The 15063-nt window shown below is 41.3% G+C and overlaps 1 protein-coding gene and 1 pseudogene across 1 annotated transcript in view; both read right to left on the bottom strand.

The window, feature by feature from the left end:
- LOC112816360 (phosphatidylinositol-binding clathrin assembly protein-like) overlaps positions 1-1862 on the bottom strand; it is a 32288-nt gene extending 30426 nt beyond the window's left edge. The window contains exon 1 of the mRNA XM_073889666.1: positions 1712-1862. Within this exon, the coding sequence (XP_073745767.1) occupies positions 1712-1790 (79 nt within the window). The 5' untranslated portion in view covers positions 1791-1862. The remainder of the gene's footprint in view (positions 1-1711) is intronic.
- A 2722-nt stretch (positions 1863-4584) lies between these two features.
- On the bottom strand, positions 4585-5546 carry LOC112816359 (small nuclear ribonucleoprotein-associated protein B-like; annotated as a pseudogene).
- Positions 5547-15063: the final 9517 nt, after the last annotated feature.

The raw sequence follows: 15063 nt of genomic DNA, 5'->3' as shown, positions 1-15063 counted from the left end.
CCAGCCAGGCACCCCTATTGCTTGTTCTTCTTGAGTCCACTTTCATATAGCCTTATACCTGGTTTACTTTTTTTTTTTTAAGATTTTATTTATTTATTTATTTGACAGTGAGAGAGGGAACACGAACAGGGCGAGTGAGAGAGGGAGAGGGAGAAGCAGGCTTCCTGCTGAGCAGGGAGCCCGATGTGGGGCTCGATCCCAGGACCTGGGATCACGACCTGAGCCGAAGGCAGACACTTAACAACTGAGCCACCCAGGCACCCCTATACCTGGTTTATTAAACAGCTTCCCAATTGTCTGCCTAGGGTTATAACCATCCATCAATTTACTTCATACCACCCCTCAAAAGCTAACTTTCATAATTTCATTTTTCCATTCAACAACATGCCATGATTCCCTACTGTTTATCACTTCAAATCCTCTGTGGTTTCAAAACTGTCTGTAAACTGGGGCGCCTGGGTGAAGTGTTTGCCTTCAGTTCAGGTCATGATCCCAGGGTCCCGGGATCGAGTTCCGTGTCGAGCTCCCTGCTCCGTCGGGAGCCTGCTTCTCCCTCTCCCTCTACTGCTCCCCCTGCTTGTGCTCTCTCTCTCTGTCAAATAAATAAATAAAATCTTAAAAAAACTGTAAACTATCATAAAACAACTTCATCCCTAGCACTTATTAATCAGTATGTTCACATGTGTAGCACCAGGATACGTACTAAGGAGGGTGCTTAGCAAATATGCTAATGGAGCAATAGGCTGACCTTAACCTAAATCCATTTATTCAAGTATATATACTACATTCCAATGGCTATGCCATGGTTAAGGTTATGAAGAATGAGCTTCTCTCACGTTTTTTCTCTAAGTCGGCTTCATTCCTCTTTCTGGTAAGTTTCCTCTGCAAGGTTTTTGTTTCTACTTTCCCACTATTTATTTCAGCCTTTGGACTGAACCTTTGGGAATCATGGTACTGACTCAAGTGCCCCCTTTGGTTCCATGCATCTCTCACATAGCTAATTATTGTTCATCTTTTAGGGTTTGAGAAGCCAATTTTGGCACATACTAAATCAATGGAGAGCTTTTAAGCAAAATACCAAAATAAGGAGGTGATCAGAAGAGTGAGTTGGCTATGACGTTTTCCAAAGCAGTGGGATTTATGTATATTGACAAAAGTACCTATTGTTGATGAAGTCAGTGCTTGATGTGAACTCAAACAATACGGGGCAAGGCTAGCCTGAGAGTCTATTCTGTCTTTGGGCAACAGATAATTTCAAGAATCAAAATTCTGTCCCCTGGAAACATTCATAGGGGCACAAAAAATGTTGTTGGACATTCTAAAGCCTATTCATTGACCTTAGGTTAGGACTGCTTATGGGATGATCTGCTCTATAGACTTCCTTCCTTTATCTCACAAGTCTTGCCGAATGTAATGATTTATAAGGGGGATGGGGTGGACTTTGGAATTAGGCCCTTTTCAGAAGGCTGGGTTGTTATTCCACCACTTCGTGTGTCCTAAGTTGTTGGAGTAACTTATAAATAGTTCAGAGTTTGGACTTAAAAAGGCCAGTGGTTCTCTTCCAGGCTCACTCCAAGATGACGGGGGGTAAGAATTCAATCTCCCCTCAAGGCTCCTGCAAGAAAATGAGGGTTGGGGGAGGGGAGCGGGGTGTGCCGACATTAGAGGCACCTAGGCCTCACGAGCTGTCCGTAGCAGGCCTCCTACTCACCCGCCAGGTGTTTCGCCTCCGGTTCTGTGGGCTCATCGGTGGTCGCCCCGAGGGCAGCCTTGGACGCAGACGACCCCATGTGTGCGTCGCAGACTGTCAGCCACGAGGGTGATGGCTCCGGAGTCCGGTCCCTCCTCTTCCGGACCAGCGGACTGAGCAAGGATAGCTCCGCAGGCAACAGGTGGCGCTCCTGAAGTGACGGAAGAAAGGCCTGGCCCCGCAGCTAGCCTTCACTAGGCAACCTTTTCTTCTTGCTGCCTGACGCAGACCAGCAGCATTATGAGGTGGGATTTAAAGCGGCGAGGCAGCGTTCTGCAAGAATGCTGGGAAATATGGCTTCAGGCTAGGAAGCGGGTTCGAGGACAGGACTGAGCTTGGGGCAGGGCATCTCCAGAGGAGCGAGGGCAGATCCTTCGCAGAGTAGATGCTCAATAACAAAATAAACAACCATCGATTGAATATTATGAAGAAGGGGGACAGGCTGGGGACTCCAGATGAAAGGTCTGCAGATCATCAGGTCTTGGGAAGTTCACACATTATGGGGACTATTTCCTGCTTGAGGACATGTTCTTCTATCCTTCACCCAGCATCAGATATATAAGTCCATAGAGTTGTTCATACTATCCCTTTATTATCCTTTTAATATCTGTGGAATCTGTAGTGATGTTCCCACTGTCGTTCCTTATACTGGTAAGTCTTCTCTCATCTTTTTCTTCATAGCTCCGGGTAGAGAGCTATCAGATGTAATGATCTTCTCAAAGAACCAACTTTTGGTTTCATTGATTTTCTCTATGTTCGGTTTTCAATTTCATTGATTTCTGCTCCTTATTATTTCCTTCTACTTCCTTTTCATTTATTTTGCTCTTTATTTTCTGGTTTCTTAAGGTAGGTTAGATAACTTATTTGAGATTCCTCTTCTACTATAATACAAGCATTTAGACTTAGGTACTGCTTTTCTTGTCAGAGAACATATTTCTTATGATTTCAATCTTTTAAGCTTTGTTGAGATTTATGTTATGAAACAGAATATACTCTATCAAGATCAGTGTTCTGTGTACCCTTGAAAAGATGCATATTTTTCTACTATTAGGTGCAGTGTTCCGATTAAATGTGTAGTATAGTTCGTGATATTGTATCACAAGTGACTGAAATTGTTCATTTTTGTTTTTGGAGCCTTCCCCCACCATGCTTAAAATTGGAGAGTTTCTTTGGGTATTTCTTCAAGTTCACTGATCTTCTGCATGCTAATCTTCTGTTAATCCCATCCAGGACAGGTTGCATTTCTAATATTCTATTTTTCATCCTTAGCAATTCCATTTGGTTCTTTTTATATCTTTTATTGCTCTTCTCATTATGTTCACATTTTCCTTTAAACCCTTGAGGATATTGATAACAGTTGTATTGGTTATTTTAAGACGTATGTCTGTTAATTCATCTTTGATAATTCTAGTTCTATTTCTGTTGACTCATTTTTTTCTTGGGCATGAGTCACATTTTTCTGCTTCTTCCTATGCCTAGCAACTTTGTATGAATACTAGACACTGTTAATTCTACTTTGTTGAGTCCTATATTTTGATGTATTCCATTAAAGAATGTTGAAGTTTGTTTAGATAGGCACATACACTACTTTCATATCACCTGTATCCTTTCAGGACATGTTTTCTTAAATGTCTTTATTGATACTTAATTCACATATCATACTATTCGCCCATTTAGTCTACAATTCAGTAGCTTTTGGTATATTCAGAGTTGTACAACCATCACCAAGATCAATTTACAGCTTTACCACCTTCAAAAGAAACCCCAGACTCTTCAGCTGTCACTTCCCATCTCCCCCTAAACCATGCATTCCTAGGCAACTACTCTTCTACTTTATGACTCTAAAGATTTTTTTTGACATTTTATATAAATGAAATCATTCAATATGTGGGCCTTTGGGACTGCCATCTTTCACTTAGCATAATATATTCCAGGTTCATTCATACTGTAGCATGTAAAAGTGCTTCATTCTTTTTATGGCCAAATAATATTCCATTGTGTGAGTATACTACAATTTATCTATTCATCCATTGATGGATATTTGGCTGTTTCCATATTGAACTATTAATACTGTTTCCTTTACAAGTATTTGTTTCACTACCTGTTTGTAGTTGTTGTGGGTATATACCTACGAGTGGAATTGCATGGTCATATGGTAATTCTATGTTGAACTTTTTGTGAGAAACTGCCAAACTATTTTCCACAGTGTTTGAACCATTTTACAACACCATGAGCAATGTATAAGGGCTCTAATTTCTTCCCATCCTCATCAACATTTGTTTGAGTATAGCCATCCTACTGTGTGGGAAGTGGTATATCTTTGAGGTTTCATTTGCATTTCCCTGATGACTAATGATTTAGAGGACTTCTTTTCATGTGCTTATTGGCAATTTGTGTATCTACTTTGGAGAGATGTCTATTCAGACCCTTTGCCCATTTTTTATGTATTTTTATTTTTTTAAGTAGGTTCCACACCCAGCGTGGAGCCCAATGCAGAAATTGAACTCATGACCCTGAGATCAAGAACTGAGCTAAAATCAAGAGTCAGATGCTTAACCAACTGAACCACCCATGTGGTCCCCTTTGCCCATTTTTAAATTGAGTAATCTTTTTTTCAGTTTTATTGAGGTAAGATTAACAAATAAAAGTTTTGTATATATTTAGATTGTACAATGTCATGTTTTCTTTTAAGGTGTTCTAACATGAGGGTTCAGTTTTTACACTTATAATATTCTTAATAGTTTATTATAAACTAGTTTCACAGACCAGAAGGAAGTAAAAGGACTATGTACAGCCTTACAGGAAACAGGGTGCTGAGGAGGGCCAAGATGAGTCTAGGGCCTTGGTGGGTGTATTTCAGGGGGAGGGGGCCCTGAAAGGGAAACCAGACAATCCCATGAGACTCTGAGAACAAGGGCATAACAAACAAACAGGTCTGTGGTAACCTGGCCCTGGGGTATTAGGCCCATGCCTCTGTGGAGCTACTTCCATAACTCTGTGGCCAAGGGTCAAAAAAGGCCTCACATCCCTGGGGGAGGCGGCCGCATCCCTGGGAGGGGCATGCCCATTAGAGTTCCTTGCCCAGAGGGGGATCCCCACTGGGGGACCCATGCGAGGTCTCATGCCAGGTGGTGGGCCCGTCATGCTGGAAGGGGGTGCCCTCTGCTCATAGGTAGGGGAGGGCCCCCACAGCCAGGTGGCTATTGGGATGGGGCCCTTGCAATACTTACTGGCTGTGGCAGCAGCTACAGCGGCTGCAACATTGCCTCTTCCTTGTGTGGTCATCACCTGTTGGGATGGCCCACCAACCCCTCAGATAGGCAAACTGGCCCAGCAAGTCTTGCAGGAGCCTGGGGCATTGGAACACCAGCTGGGATTTTTCGGCCAGGAGCTTTTCCAATCCCTGGGTCCCTGGCAGCTCCAGCAAGTGGCACTCAGGCAATGCCAGTATCTCTGGGAAGAGATCCCTCTACCGTCGTTCAGACTAGGTTCTCCCCGCAAGCAGCACCAGGCCAAGGACTCACTTTTCTCTTTCTGCTTGTTTTGAGTTCTTCAGCTAGACCTTCCTGAACTCATCACAGTCACAGAAGATCAAATTCATATGCTTGTTGAAAGCCTGGAAGGTGCTAATGAAGATATGGTCATCTTGCAGGGCACACCTCATCCTGTAATCAACATACTGCAGCATCTTACTGCTCTTGCCCACAGTTGTGGTGGTGGTCCTGATGGCTCCCCTTCCTGCTGGGTTCCCCTCAGCACAGCCCAGTTCATGCCACCACTCCTGGATGTGCAGATAGGGTCAGGTAAATCTTACTTTCCACCCTGTTGCTGGGCTCTTGAGTTCACTTGAGGACTTAATATATGTAAACACATACTTACAGTTTTTCTGGATGTGGTGAAAACACTTAAAATCTACTCTTTTAGCAAATTCCAAGTACATAATTTTATTAACTATGGTCACCCTACTATACATTAACTAATCTCTCTTATAACTGAAAGTTTGTACCCTTTGACCAACTTCTCCCCATTTCCCCCAACTTCAGCCTCTGGCCACCACCATAATTCTACTCTTTGGTTATATGAGTTCAATGTTTTTAGATTCCACATATAAATGAGATCACGCATTTGTCTTTCTGTGCATGGCTTATTTCACTTAGCATTTTGTTCTCCAGGTTCATCCATATTGTCACAAATGGCAGCATTTCCTTCTTTCTTATGGCTAAATAATACTCCATTGTATATACACCACATTTTCTTTATCCATTCATCCATCAGTGGACACTTAGATTGTTTCCCTATCTTGGCTATTATTAAAAATGCTACAATAAACATGGGAGTGCATATATCTCTTTGAGGTCCTGACTTCATTTCCTATGGATATATACCCAAAAGTGGGATTCCTGGATCATTCAGTAGTTCTATTTTTAATTTTTTTAAGAATCTCCATACTGTTTTCCATAATGACTAAACCAACTTACATTCCCATTAACAGCATACCAGTGTTCCCTTTTATCCACACCCTTGCCAACACTTATCTCTTGTCTTTTTTTAAAGATTTTTTTCAAGTAAACTCTACACCCAACATGGGGCTCAAACTCATGACCCCAAGACAAAGAGTTGCATACTCCACCAACTAAGCCAGCCAAATACCTCATCTCTTGTCTTTTTTAATAATAGCCTTCCTTACAAGTGTGATGTGATATTTTGTGGTTTTGGCTTACATTTCCTGGGTTTTCATATACATGTCGGCCATTTGTAGGTCTTCTTTGGAAAAAATATTTATTCAAGTCCTTTACCCATTTTTTGACAGGTTATTTGTTTTTGTTTTGTTTTGTTTGCTACTGTTGTATTAGTTCCTTATATATTTTGGATACTAACTTCTTACCAGATACATGATTTGCAAATATTTTCTCACATTCTGTAGGTTACATTTTCATTTTGTTGATGGTTTGCTTTGCTGTACGGAGCTTTTTAGTTTGATGTAGTCCCACTTGTTTATTTTTGCTTTTGTTTTCTGTGCTTTTGGTGTCATATCCAAAAAATCATTACCAAGACCAATAACAAGGATATTTTCCCTGTGTTTTCTTCTAGGAGTTTTGTGGCTTCAGGTCTTATATTTAAGTCTTTACTCCATTTCAAGTTAATTTCTGTGTATTGTGTAATATATGGGTCTAATTTCACTCTTTTGTGTGTGGATATCCAGTTTTCCCAACACCATTTATTGAGAAGACTATCATTTCCCCATTGTGTATTCTTGGTGCTCTTGTCAAAGATTAGTTGACCATGTATGTGCAGATTTATTCCTGTGTTCTTTATTCTAGTCTGTTTGTCTATGCGTCATCTGCAAACAGAAATAATCTTGCTTCTTTTTTTTACAGTTTGGATGTCTTTTCTTTTTCTTGCCTAATTGCTCTGCCTAGGACTACCAGTATTAGGTTAAATAAAAGTAGTGAGAGTGGGCACCCTTGTTTTGTTTTCTGAACCTGGAGAAAAAGCTTTCAGCTTTTCACCATTGAGGATGATATTAGCTGTGGGCTTGTTGGCTATGGCTTTTATTATGTTGAGGTACACTTGTAACCTTCATTTTGTTAATGTGGTGTATCACATTGATCCGTTTGTCAATGTTAAAACATCCTTGCATCCCCAGAATAGATTCCATTTGATCATGATGCATGATCCTTTTATGGTGCTGTTGAATTTGGTTTGCTGGTATTTTGTTGAGAATTTTACATCTATATTCATCAGGGATATTGGCCTATAATTTCATTTTATTGTGTGTCCTTATCTGGTTTTGGTATGAGGGTAATGCTGGCCTTATTAAATGAATTTGGATGTGTTCCCTCCTCTTTGATTTTTTGCAGAAGTTTGAGAAGGATTGGTATAAATTCTTAATTAAATGTTTTGTAGAATTCACTCATGTACAGTTTTAAGCCTTTTCGGGGCAGGGGCTACACAACTGCAGCAGCCCAGTACTGAAAACAATCACTGGATAACTGAGGCTCGGTCCTGGCACAGGACACACTTAAGGCAGGCCGTTTGGTTTGTAAATGTGTCAATTCCCTGGAAAGGTACCTCTTATTTAAATAAAAGTATTTAATTTTGGGGTTGGAGGGGGTGAGAAACCCATTTTGGCCTTCAGTGAGCTGATATATCTACAGGAACGTCAGTGTACCAAAGGCCTCAAGGAAAGGGAAGACACTGGGGTAAAGATCACTGTACTAATGAAGGAGCTTGTGGAAACAGCAGTGCTTCAGGCTGTAGACTTCACGCTGAATAGTTTGCTTAACAGCTCCTGTTTCTATTGGCCGCTTCATCAGGATAGTGATCCCCCACTTCTCTTGCCCTGGTATCCTATACTGCTTCCCTTAAACCACACTGCTGTGTGCACCCACCCCACCATCACTGTCCTAATTGTGTAACCTCCCTCACAATGTGAAGAAGTATGAAACATACTCAACACATCTAGTCCTATGGTATATCCGAGAGGGGTATGATGGACATCAGAAAAAAACAGAATAGAAATTAGCTTCAAGGACCTCAGTGGTGTGACCACAGTCAGCTGACTGCACTGAAATAACAACACTATAACCCAAAAAGGTCTTACCACCACCAATAGCCCAAGAGGGGATCAAAAGTCTGATGCAGCTTCTTTTACCACAGAAAAAAATGGGCCAATTTTTGCCAGGAATTACAGCTTTTTTTTTTTTTTTTTTAATCAGGAACATAAAGTTCTTTACTTTGTGAAAGACAGCTGTTTTCCTCCGGCTGACAGAAAGAATAAGCATTGTAAATTCACCCCATCGTTTCAAGAAATGCTCCCTGGCAGGCAGGCATCTGGATTTTGTTGGGGATTATCAGCCACAGCCATTGAGATCGAAACTTTCAGCTTGCCACAACCAAGACATTATTTATACAGTAATAATTTTGGACATCAGAGAAAGTTTCTAACACTTTATAAATATGTGTCATTTAAACACGTAACATATTTTAACACCAATTACACATTTTTACAATACATACAATTAAATGGCCCAAGTCTCATTCACATCACAAGGTTATTTTAAATTTTTTTTCTCTTCACTGCAAGTTTTGTCCAAACTCTAAGAATTTTTTTTGTTTTTGTTCTAAGAAAAAGAGATACTACATCTTATCTCCTCAGCTGGGAGCTTAGGGAGTTCAAGGCCAGCCTGCAGGGTTGGCTGGAGCTGCACAGGAGATTCTTCTTTTTCATTTTTTATAAGCAGCTTTATTGAGAAATAATTTACAGACCATACAACCCATTTATTTTTTTATAGAGTGCCCAATTTACTTTGTTTATAAATACTTGTAATACTATCGAACAATACCAAAAAGTATACATGAACTGAAAATTGGAAAAAGTTACAGTTGAAAATCAAATATGGTTCCCCATCATTGCTATGTACTGTGTTGGACACTGTACATACTGGCCATTAGTCTTAGACTTCTTTGCTCCGACTGTTCTATTTTTTTAATTTTATTTTATTATGTTAAGTTAGTCACAATACATTACATTATTAGTTTTTGATGTGGTGATCCACGATTCATTGTTTGCGTATAACACCCAGTGCTCCGTGCAGTGCGTGCCCTCCTTCATACCCATCACCAGGCTAACCCATCCCCCCACCCCCCTCCCCTCTAGAACCCTCAGTTTGTTTCTCAGAGTCCACAGTCTCTCATGGTTCGTCTCCCCCTCCGACTTCCCCCCCCCTTCATTTTTCCCTTCCTTCTCCCGATGTCCTCCCTGCTCTTCCTCATGTTCCACAAATAAGTGAAACCATATGATAATTGACTTTCTCTGCTTGACTTGTCTCACTGAGCATCATCTCCTCCAGTCCCATCCATGGGGATGTAAAAGTTGGGTATTCATCCTTTCTGATGGCTGAGTCATATTCCGTTGTATATATGGACCACATCTTCTTGATCCATTCGTCTGTTTAAGGGCATCTCGGCTCTTTCCACAGTTTGGCTATTGCGGACATTGCTGCTATGAACACTGGGGTGCGTGTGGCCCTTCTTTTCGCTACATCTGTGTCTTTGGGGTAAATACCCAGTAGTGCAATTGCTGGGTCGTAGGGTAGCTCGATTTTCAACTTTTTGAGGCACCTCCACACTGTTTTCCAGAGTGGCTGCACCGGCTTGCATTCCCACCAACAGCATACAATCCATTTAAAGTGTACAATTCAATTGTTTTTATTATAGTTACAGAGTTGTGCAACCATCACCAGAGTTAAATTTAGAGTATTTTCATCACCTCAAAAAGAAATCCAGTACCTTTTTGCTATCATCCCTGTGTCCTCACTCCCTCCAGCCTCTGGCAACCACAAATCTGCTGTCTCTGTGGATTTCCCTATTGTGGACATTCCATATACATGGAATTATAAAATATGTGTCCTTTTGTATCTGCCTTCTTTTAAGTAGCGTAATATTTTCAAGATTCATCTATGTTATAGCAAGGGCCAGTAATTCATTCTTTTTCATCGCTGAGTAATATTCCATTGTATGGATAAATCACATTTTCTTTATCCATTACAGTTTGTAGATCTTTGGGTTGTTTCCACCTTTTGGCTATTTTGAATAGTTCTGACATAAACATTCGTGTATAACTTGTTTGAATATCTGTTTTCAGTTCTATGGGATGTATACGTAGGAATGGAGTTACCTTTTGGAGGAACCACTATTGTCCATTTCACAGTCCCACCACTAGCGTACAAGAGTTCCAATTTCTCCGTATCCTTGCCAACACTTGTAATTATCATACTTCTTTATTCTAGCACGTGTGAATTGGTATCTCATGGTGGTTTTGATTTGCATTTCCCTGATTACTAATGATGTCAAGCATCTTTTCATGTGCTTATTGATAATTTGTTTATCTATGGAGAAATACCTATTTATGTCCTTTGACCATTAAAAAAATTTTTTTGTGAGTTGTCAAAGTTCTTTACATATTCTGGATGCTAGACTCTTATTTATATGATTTGCAAATATTTTCTCACTCTCTGCATTCTTTTCACTTTTTGAAGTCCAGTTTATCTATTTTTTCTTTGTTGCTTGTGCTTTTGGTGTTATATTTAAGATTCCATTGCCAAAACCTAAGTCATGAAGATTTACTGCTATGTTTTCTTCTAAGGTTTTCATAGCTTTAGCTCTTATATTTGGGTCTTTGATACGTTTTGGGTTGATATTTGAATATGGTGTGGGGTAGGTGTCCACTTTCATTCTATTATTGCATGTGGATATGCAATTGTCCACACATCAGCTGTTAAGATTTTTCCCCCATTCAATAGTCTTGGTATCCTTATTGATAAGTGGACCACAGATGTGTGGGTTTACTTGTGGACACTCAGTTCTATTCCAGAGATCTATATGTCTATCCTTGTGACAGTACCAACCTGTCTTGATTACCATTGCTTTGTATGAGTTTTAAAATTGGTTAGTGTGTTCCTCCTACTTTGTTCTTTTTCAAGACTGTTCCAGCTATTCACTTCCACACATTGGCTTTCACCATAACCTCTACCATTTGTACAAGGGCCCTTAGGCTTGAACTGTTCCACATTCTGTTGCAAGTGAAGTCAGTTCCTCGGGGAAGAGATTAGGAGTATCTGTTTTCTGGACTGCTTCTCCGCCTAGGCAAAATCTCGGAGCCACCGCTCTGGAGCTGAAGATAGGGACAATGGCAAGCTTCTCTCTGTATGACACCCCTGCTCTAGGAGTTAAATGGTCAGTTTGGGGCGGGGGGCATTGCAGTAGCCTGAGATTCCTTTCAGTTTGCCTCTCCGGGCATGGAACCACCACCTCATGAGCTAGCTGATCAGGTACCCAATACTCTCAGTGCACCATGCCCAAATTAGAGCCTCCATCCAATGAGTGGGGGCTGGGTGGGAGAAGGGAGCCCCCACCTCTCAACTGCACTTACCTGCACTTACTAAGTCTCAGCAACAGGTAGTGGGGAGCAGGATGAGGAACACTGAAGTCCTGCTCCTCCTGGGAAGAAAGCCCTCCAACTGGGAGTTGGGGGGAAGGGAACCCTGTTTTCTTGGCTGCACCACTCTGAAGTGGAGTCTCCTCCCTGTTGAGCTGGGAGAGGGGAAGGAGGTAGCAGATCTCAGTTCAAAAAGTAGAGATTCTTACCAAATTTTTGTAGATTTTCTAGAATAGACATTTGACTTGGTGTTTGCCCTCAGGAGCACTTCCAGAGACTTCAAGTTTTTAAAAATAATTTTCACCAGTTTCACTGGGGAGTCTGCAGACCTCCTCACATTGTGGTGCTGGAATTAATGGACCTTTCTTCTCTTAAAGCAGCTGAAATTAGGGTAAAGGACGGAGGGATTTGGGAGAGGCTGCAAAGCTGCTCATACCAATAAGCACTGCTTTGAATTTGCTTTTGGTTTTAAGTGGCCTTTTGTCAGCTATAACAAATGAACTTTTAGTGACAGCTAAGGCACCAATCAGGTGGCTTATTTCAGTCCTGCTTTCTGCTGCTTAACTTCCAAGTGTCTATCTTCTAACCTAGACCATGCAGTCCCTGAACGTAGGACAGTGGGAGCTGTGCTACCAGATCCTGGGGAGTCTATCTTATCCCTTAACCTGGCCCCGTTTGTATTTTAAAAGGGCATTTTAAGTTTACCAGCCTCATGTTGGGCACCAAATTTGTAAAGCACAAGACTAAGACTGACAGATTTGGTGAGTTAAGCCACCCAAGCCCTTTTTAGATTCGGAGAGTTTATTACTTACATCATCTGCAGAAGGAAGAGAAATCAAAGGTACCAGCTTCTTGTGGTCCTTGTCCCACACACCAAAATGGATGAAACCAAAATGAAAGGGGAAGACTGCAGTGTGAATTGTGAAATACCCCATTGCTGAGGAGCCCCTGCTATGCTGAGAGGGGTGAGGCAGTGAGTGATCGTCATACCTCATCAGAACCAAGGAGGCAATGAGAAACTGCTTCAAAACAGCCTCCCAGGGGAGCTAGGGAGATGGGTGGCAGATGGCCTCAGACAAGTTCTTTACAGGCCTCCATCCTCTCATGTAACAGGAGGATCTCAATCTGTTTTGCAAAGACCCAGATTAGCAGTAGTTCAAGCCTTGCCTATGTGGCATATGTGGAGACCATACAGGCACTAGGGCACCATGGCAGAGCTGTTACCCTATACACATACCCCCCCAATTCAGGGAATACAACACTATAATCCAATCCAAAGACCCCAGTGAAATATTGCAACTGTCCCAACAATTTCTTTTTCCTGTCTGGTCCAGAATCCAATATAGGAACACACGTTGTACTTAGTTCTCATGTCTTAAACGTCTTTTTGTCCAGGGAAACTCCTTGGCCTTAACCTATTTTTCATGTCCTTGATAGTTAAACCACCCACCAACCTGTCTTAGCATCCACTGATGACCCTCACCTGAATCAACCACTACTATGATGATTACCCAAGGGTAATTTTCTAATTTCATCATTCCTTCTACATTTATTAGTTGACCCACCTATTCATTTTTATCAGTATGGACTCACATTATTATTCAAAGTATTATAATCCTTCACTCTATTTTGATGCACAAATTGTCCCAGATTTGGCAATGGGAGCCCCTTCAGGCTGGACCAATTTGCTTACTTAAATGGTTCAAAAAGATGGTCTGGGCATATATCGTACTTTCTCTGCTCTAGCCCTGGGAATGAGCCATTTCTTCTAGGGGTCGCTGTCTACCTTTAGTGAAGGACAGTATTTGAGAACCAAAATCTAGGTGATAGATGTGTTCATAGCTACTTCTAATCTCTGTTAGTGGACAGAGTGAAGAAATGTATATATATCACATACATCACTATCTGTGCATATATAATCTTTTTCCTTTGAAAAAACTCCATATAAATACTTCTAATTTCAATCCAATCTCCTGAGGTTCATTTTACCCTTCCCTCTTTTCATGTTTGTTATTTTTCTGACACTGAGAAACCTAGCTCCCACTATCCTCATTATTTGCACAATCAAGTTACTTATTTGTTTAATGGACTGATGGTTTGCTGCCTCCTCACCCTGAGGGTACCAACACACCACAAATTCACTAGATTTTCCCCCACCAATACCTTTGTGCAGTAATTCCAGCCCTGCTTCCTCAGCCGCCAGGCACTGTGACACCTCCATGTAACCACCTTTTCCCTCCAACTGCCTGTTTTATAGATTACGACTCAGATTATCAGGTTAGAAAAATAATTTCAAACTGCCATAACTCTATCAGTGTAAATAGTTCAGAAGGTGATGGAGAGAGATGTTAAGGATGTCTATTCGATTTCTGATTTGTGCAAATGGTTGCTCAATTCACTGAGGTAAGAAACACTGGTAAGAAATATTCCCTAATAGGGTTTAGATTGAAAACCACGAGTTCAGATTTATAAAAGTATTAAGAGAGCCAGTGGAAATGTATAGAAGGCAGGTGGAAATGTAGATCTAGAGTTCACATAGAGGTCTGAATGGAGACAGATTTGTCTGTCAACTCCATATAGGTAAGCAACAATAGAGAAGCCTATGAATGAATTTGAGAAGGAACAGCTAGCTAGAGAAGAGAAAAACCAGAAAACAGCAGAAGCCAAGAGAGGCAGATTTTAAAGAAGAGTGGCCAACTGTGTCAAGACTGAGAGGTTCGGGCGCCTGGGTGGCTCAATTGGTTAAGCGACTGCCTTCGGCTCAGGTCATGATCCTGGAGTCCCGGGATCGAGTCCCGCATCGGGCTCCCTGCTCGGCGAGGAGCCTGCTTCTCCCTCTAACCCTCCCCCCTCTCATGTACTCTCTCTCTCTCATTCTCGCTCTCAAATAAATAAATAAATCTTTTTTTAAAAAAAGAAGACTGAGAGGTTCATTAAGGGCATGAAAAGCATCTATTGACATTCACTATGTCCTGGAGGTCATTGGTGACATTGGCAGGAGTGGTATGAATGGAGTGATATGGACAGAGGTCAGAACGCAATGACTTGAATGAATAGGAAATGACAAAACGGAGAGAGAAGGCAAGTGTATATATTGTTCCCATCAGAGTCTTGGCTGTGATTGAAAATAGAGACTCTACTGACCGGAAGGGGGGCAGGGTTGCATAGGGAGTGCAATATTTTGTGTAAAGTAAGCCCGATTGGTGCAGGTGGGAAATTAATGATACATCTTCCTTATAGCACTGTTCCTTGTCATGCTGAACACTTTTAAAGACTGAACACTGAGCTAAAAGGAACCTCGGTGGTGATCCACTCTGACCTTATAAATGAAAAAAATGAAGCCCAGAAAAGGAAAGGGACATGTGCTCAACAC

The sequence above is a fragment of the Callorhinus ursinus genome, unplaced genomic scaffold (genome assembly GCF_003265705.2).
Source record: "Callorhinus ursinus isolate GAN/ISIS: 27379988/994484 unplaced genomic scaffold, GSC_fseal_2.0 scaffold112, whole genome shotgun sequence".
NCBI lineage: Eukaryota > Metazoa > Chordata > Mammalia > Carnivora > Otariidae > Callorhinus > Callorhinus ursinus.
The sequence above is the reverse complement of the archived record's forward strand: the minus strand, read 5'-3'. Positions and strand labels throughout refer to the sequence as shown.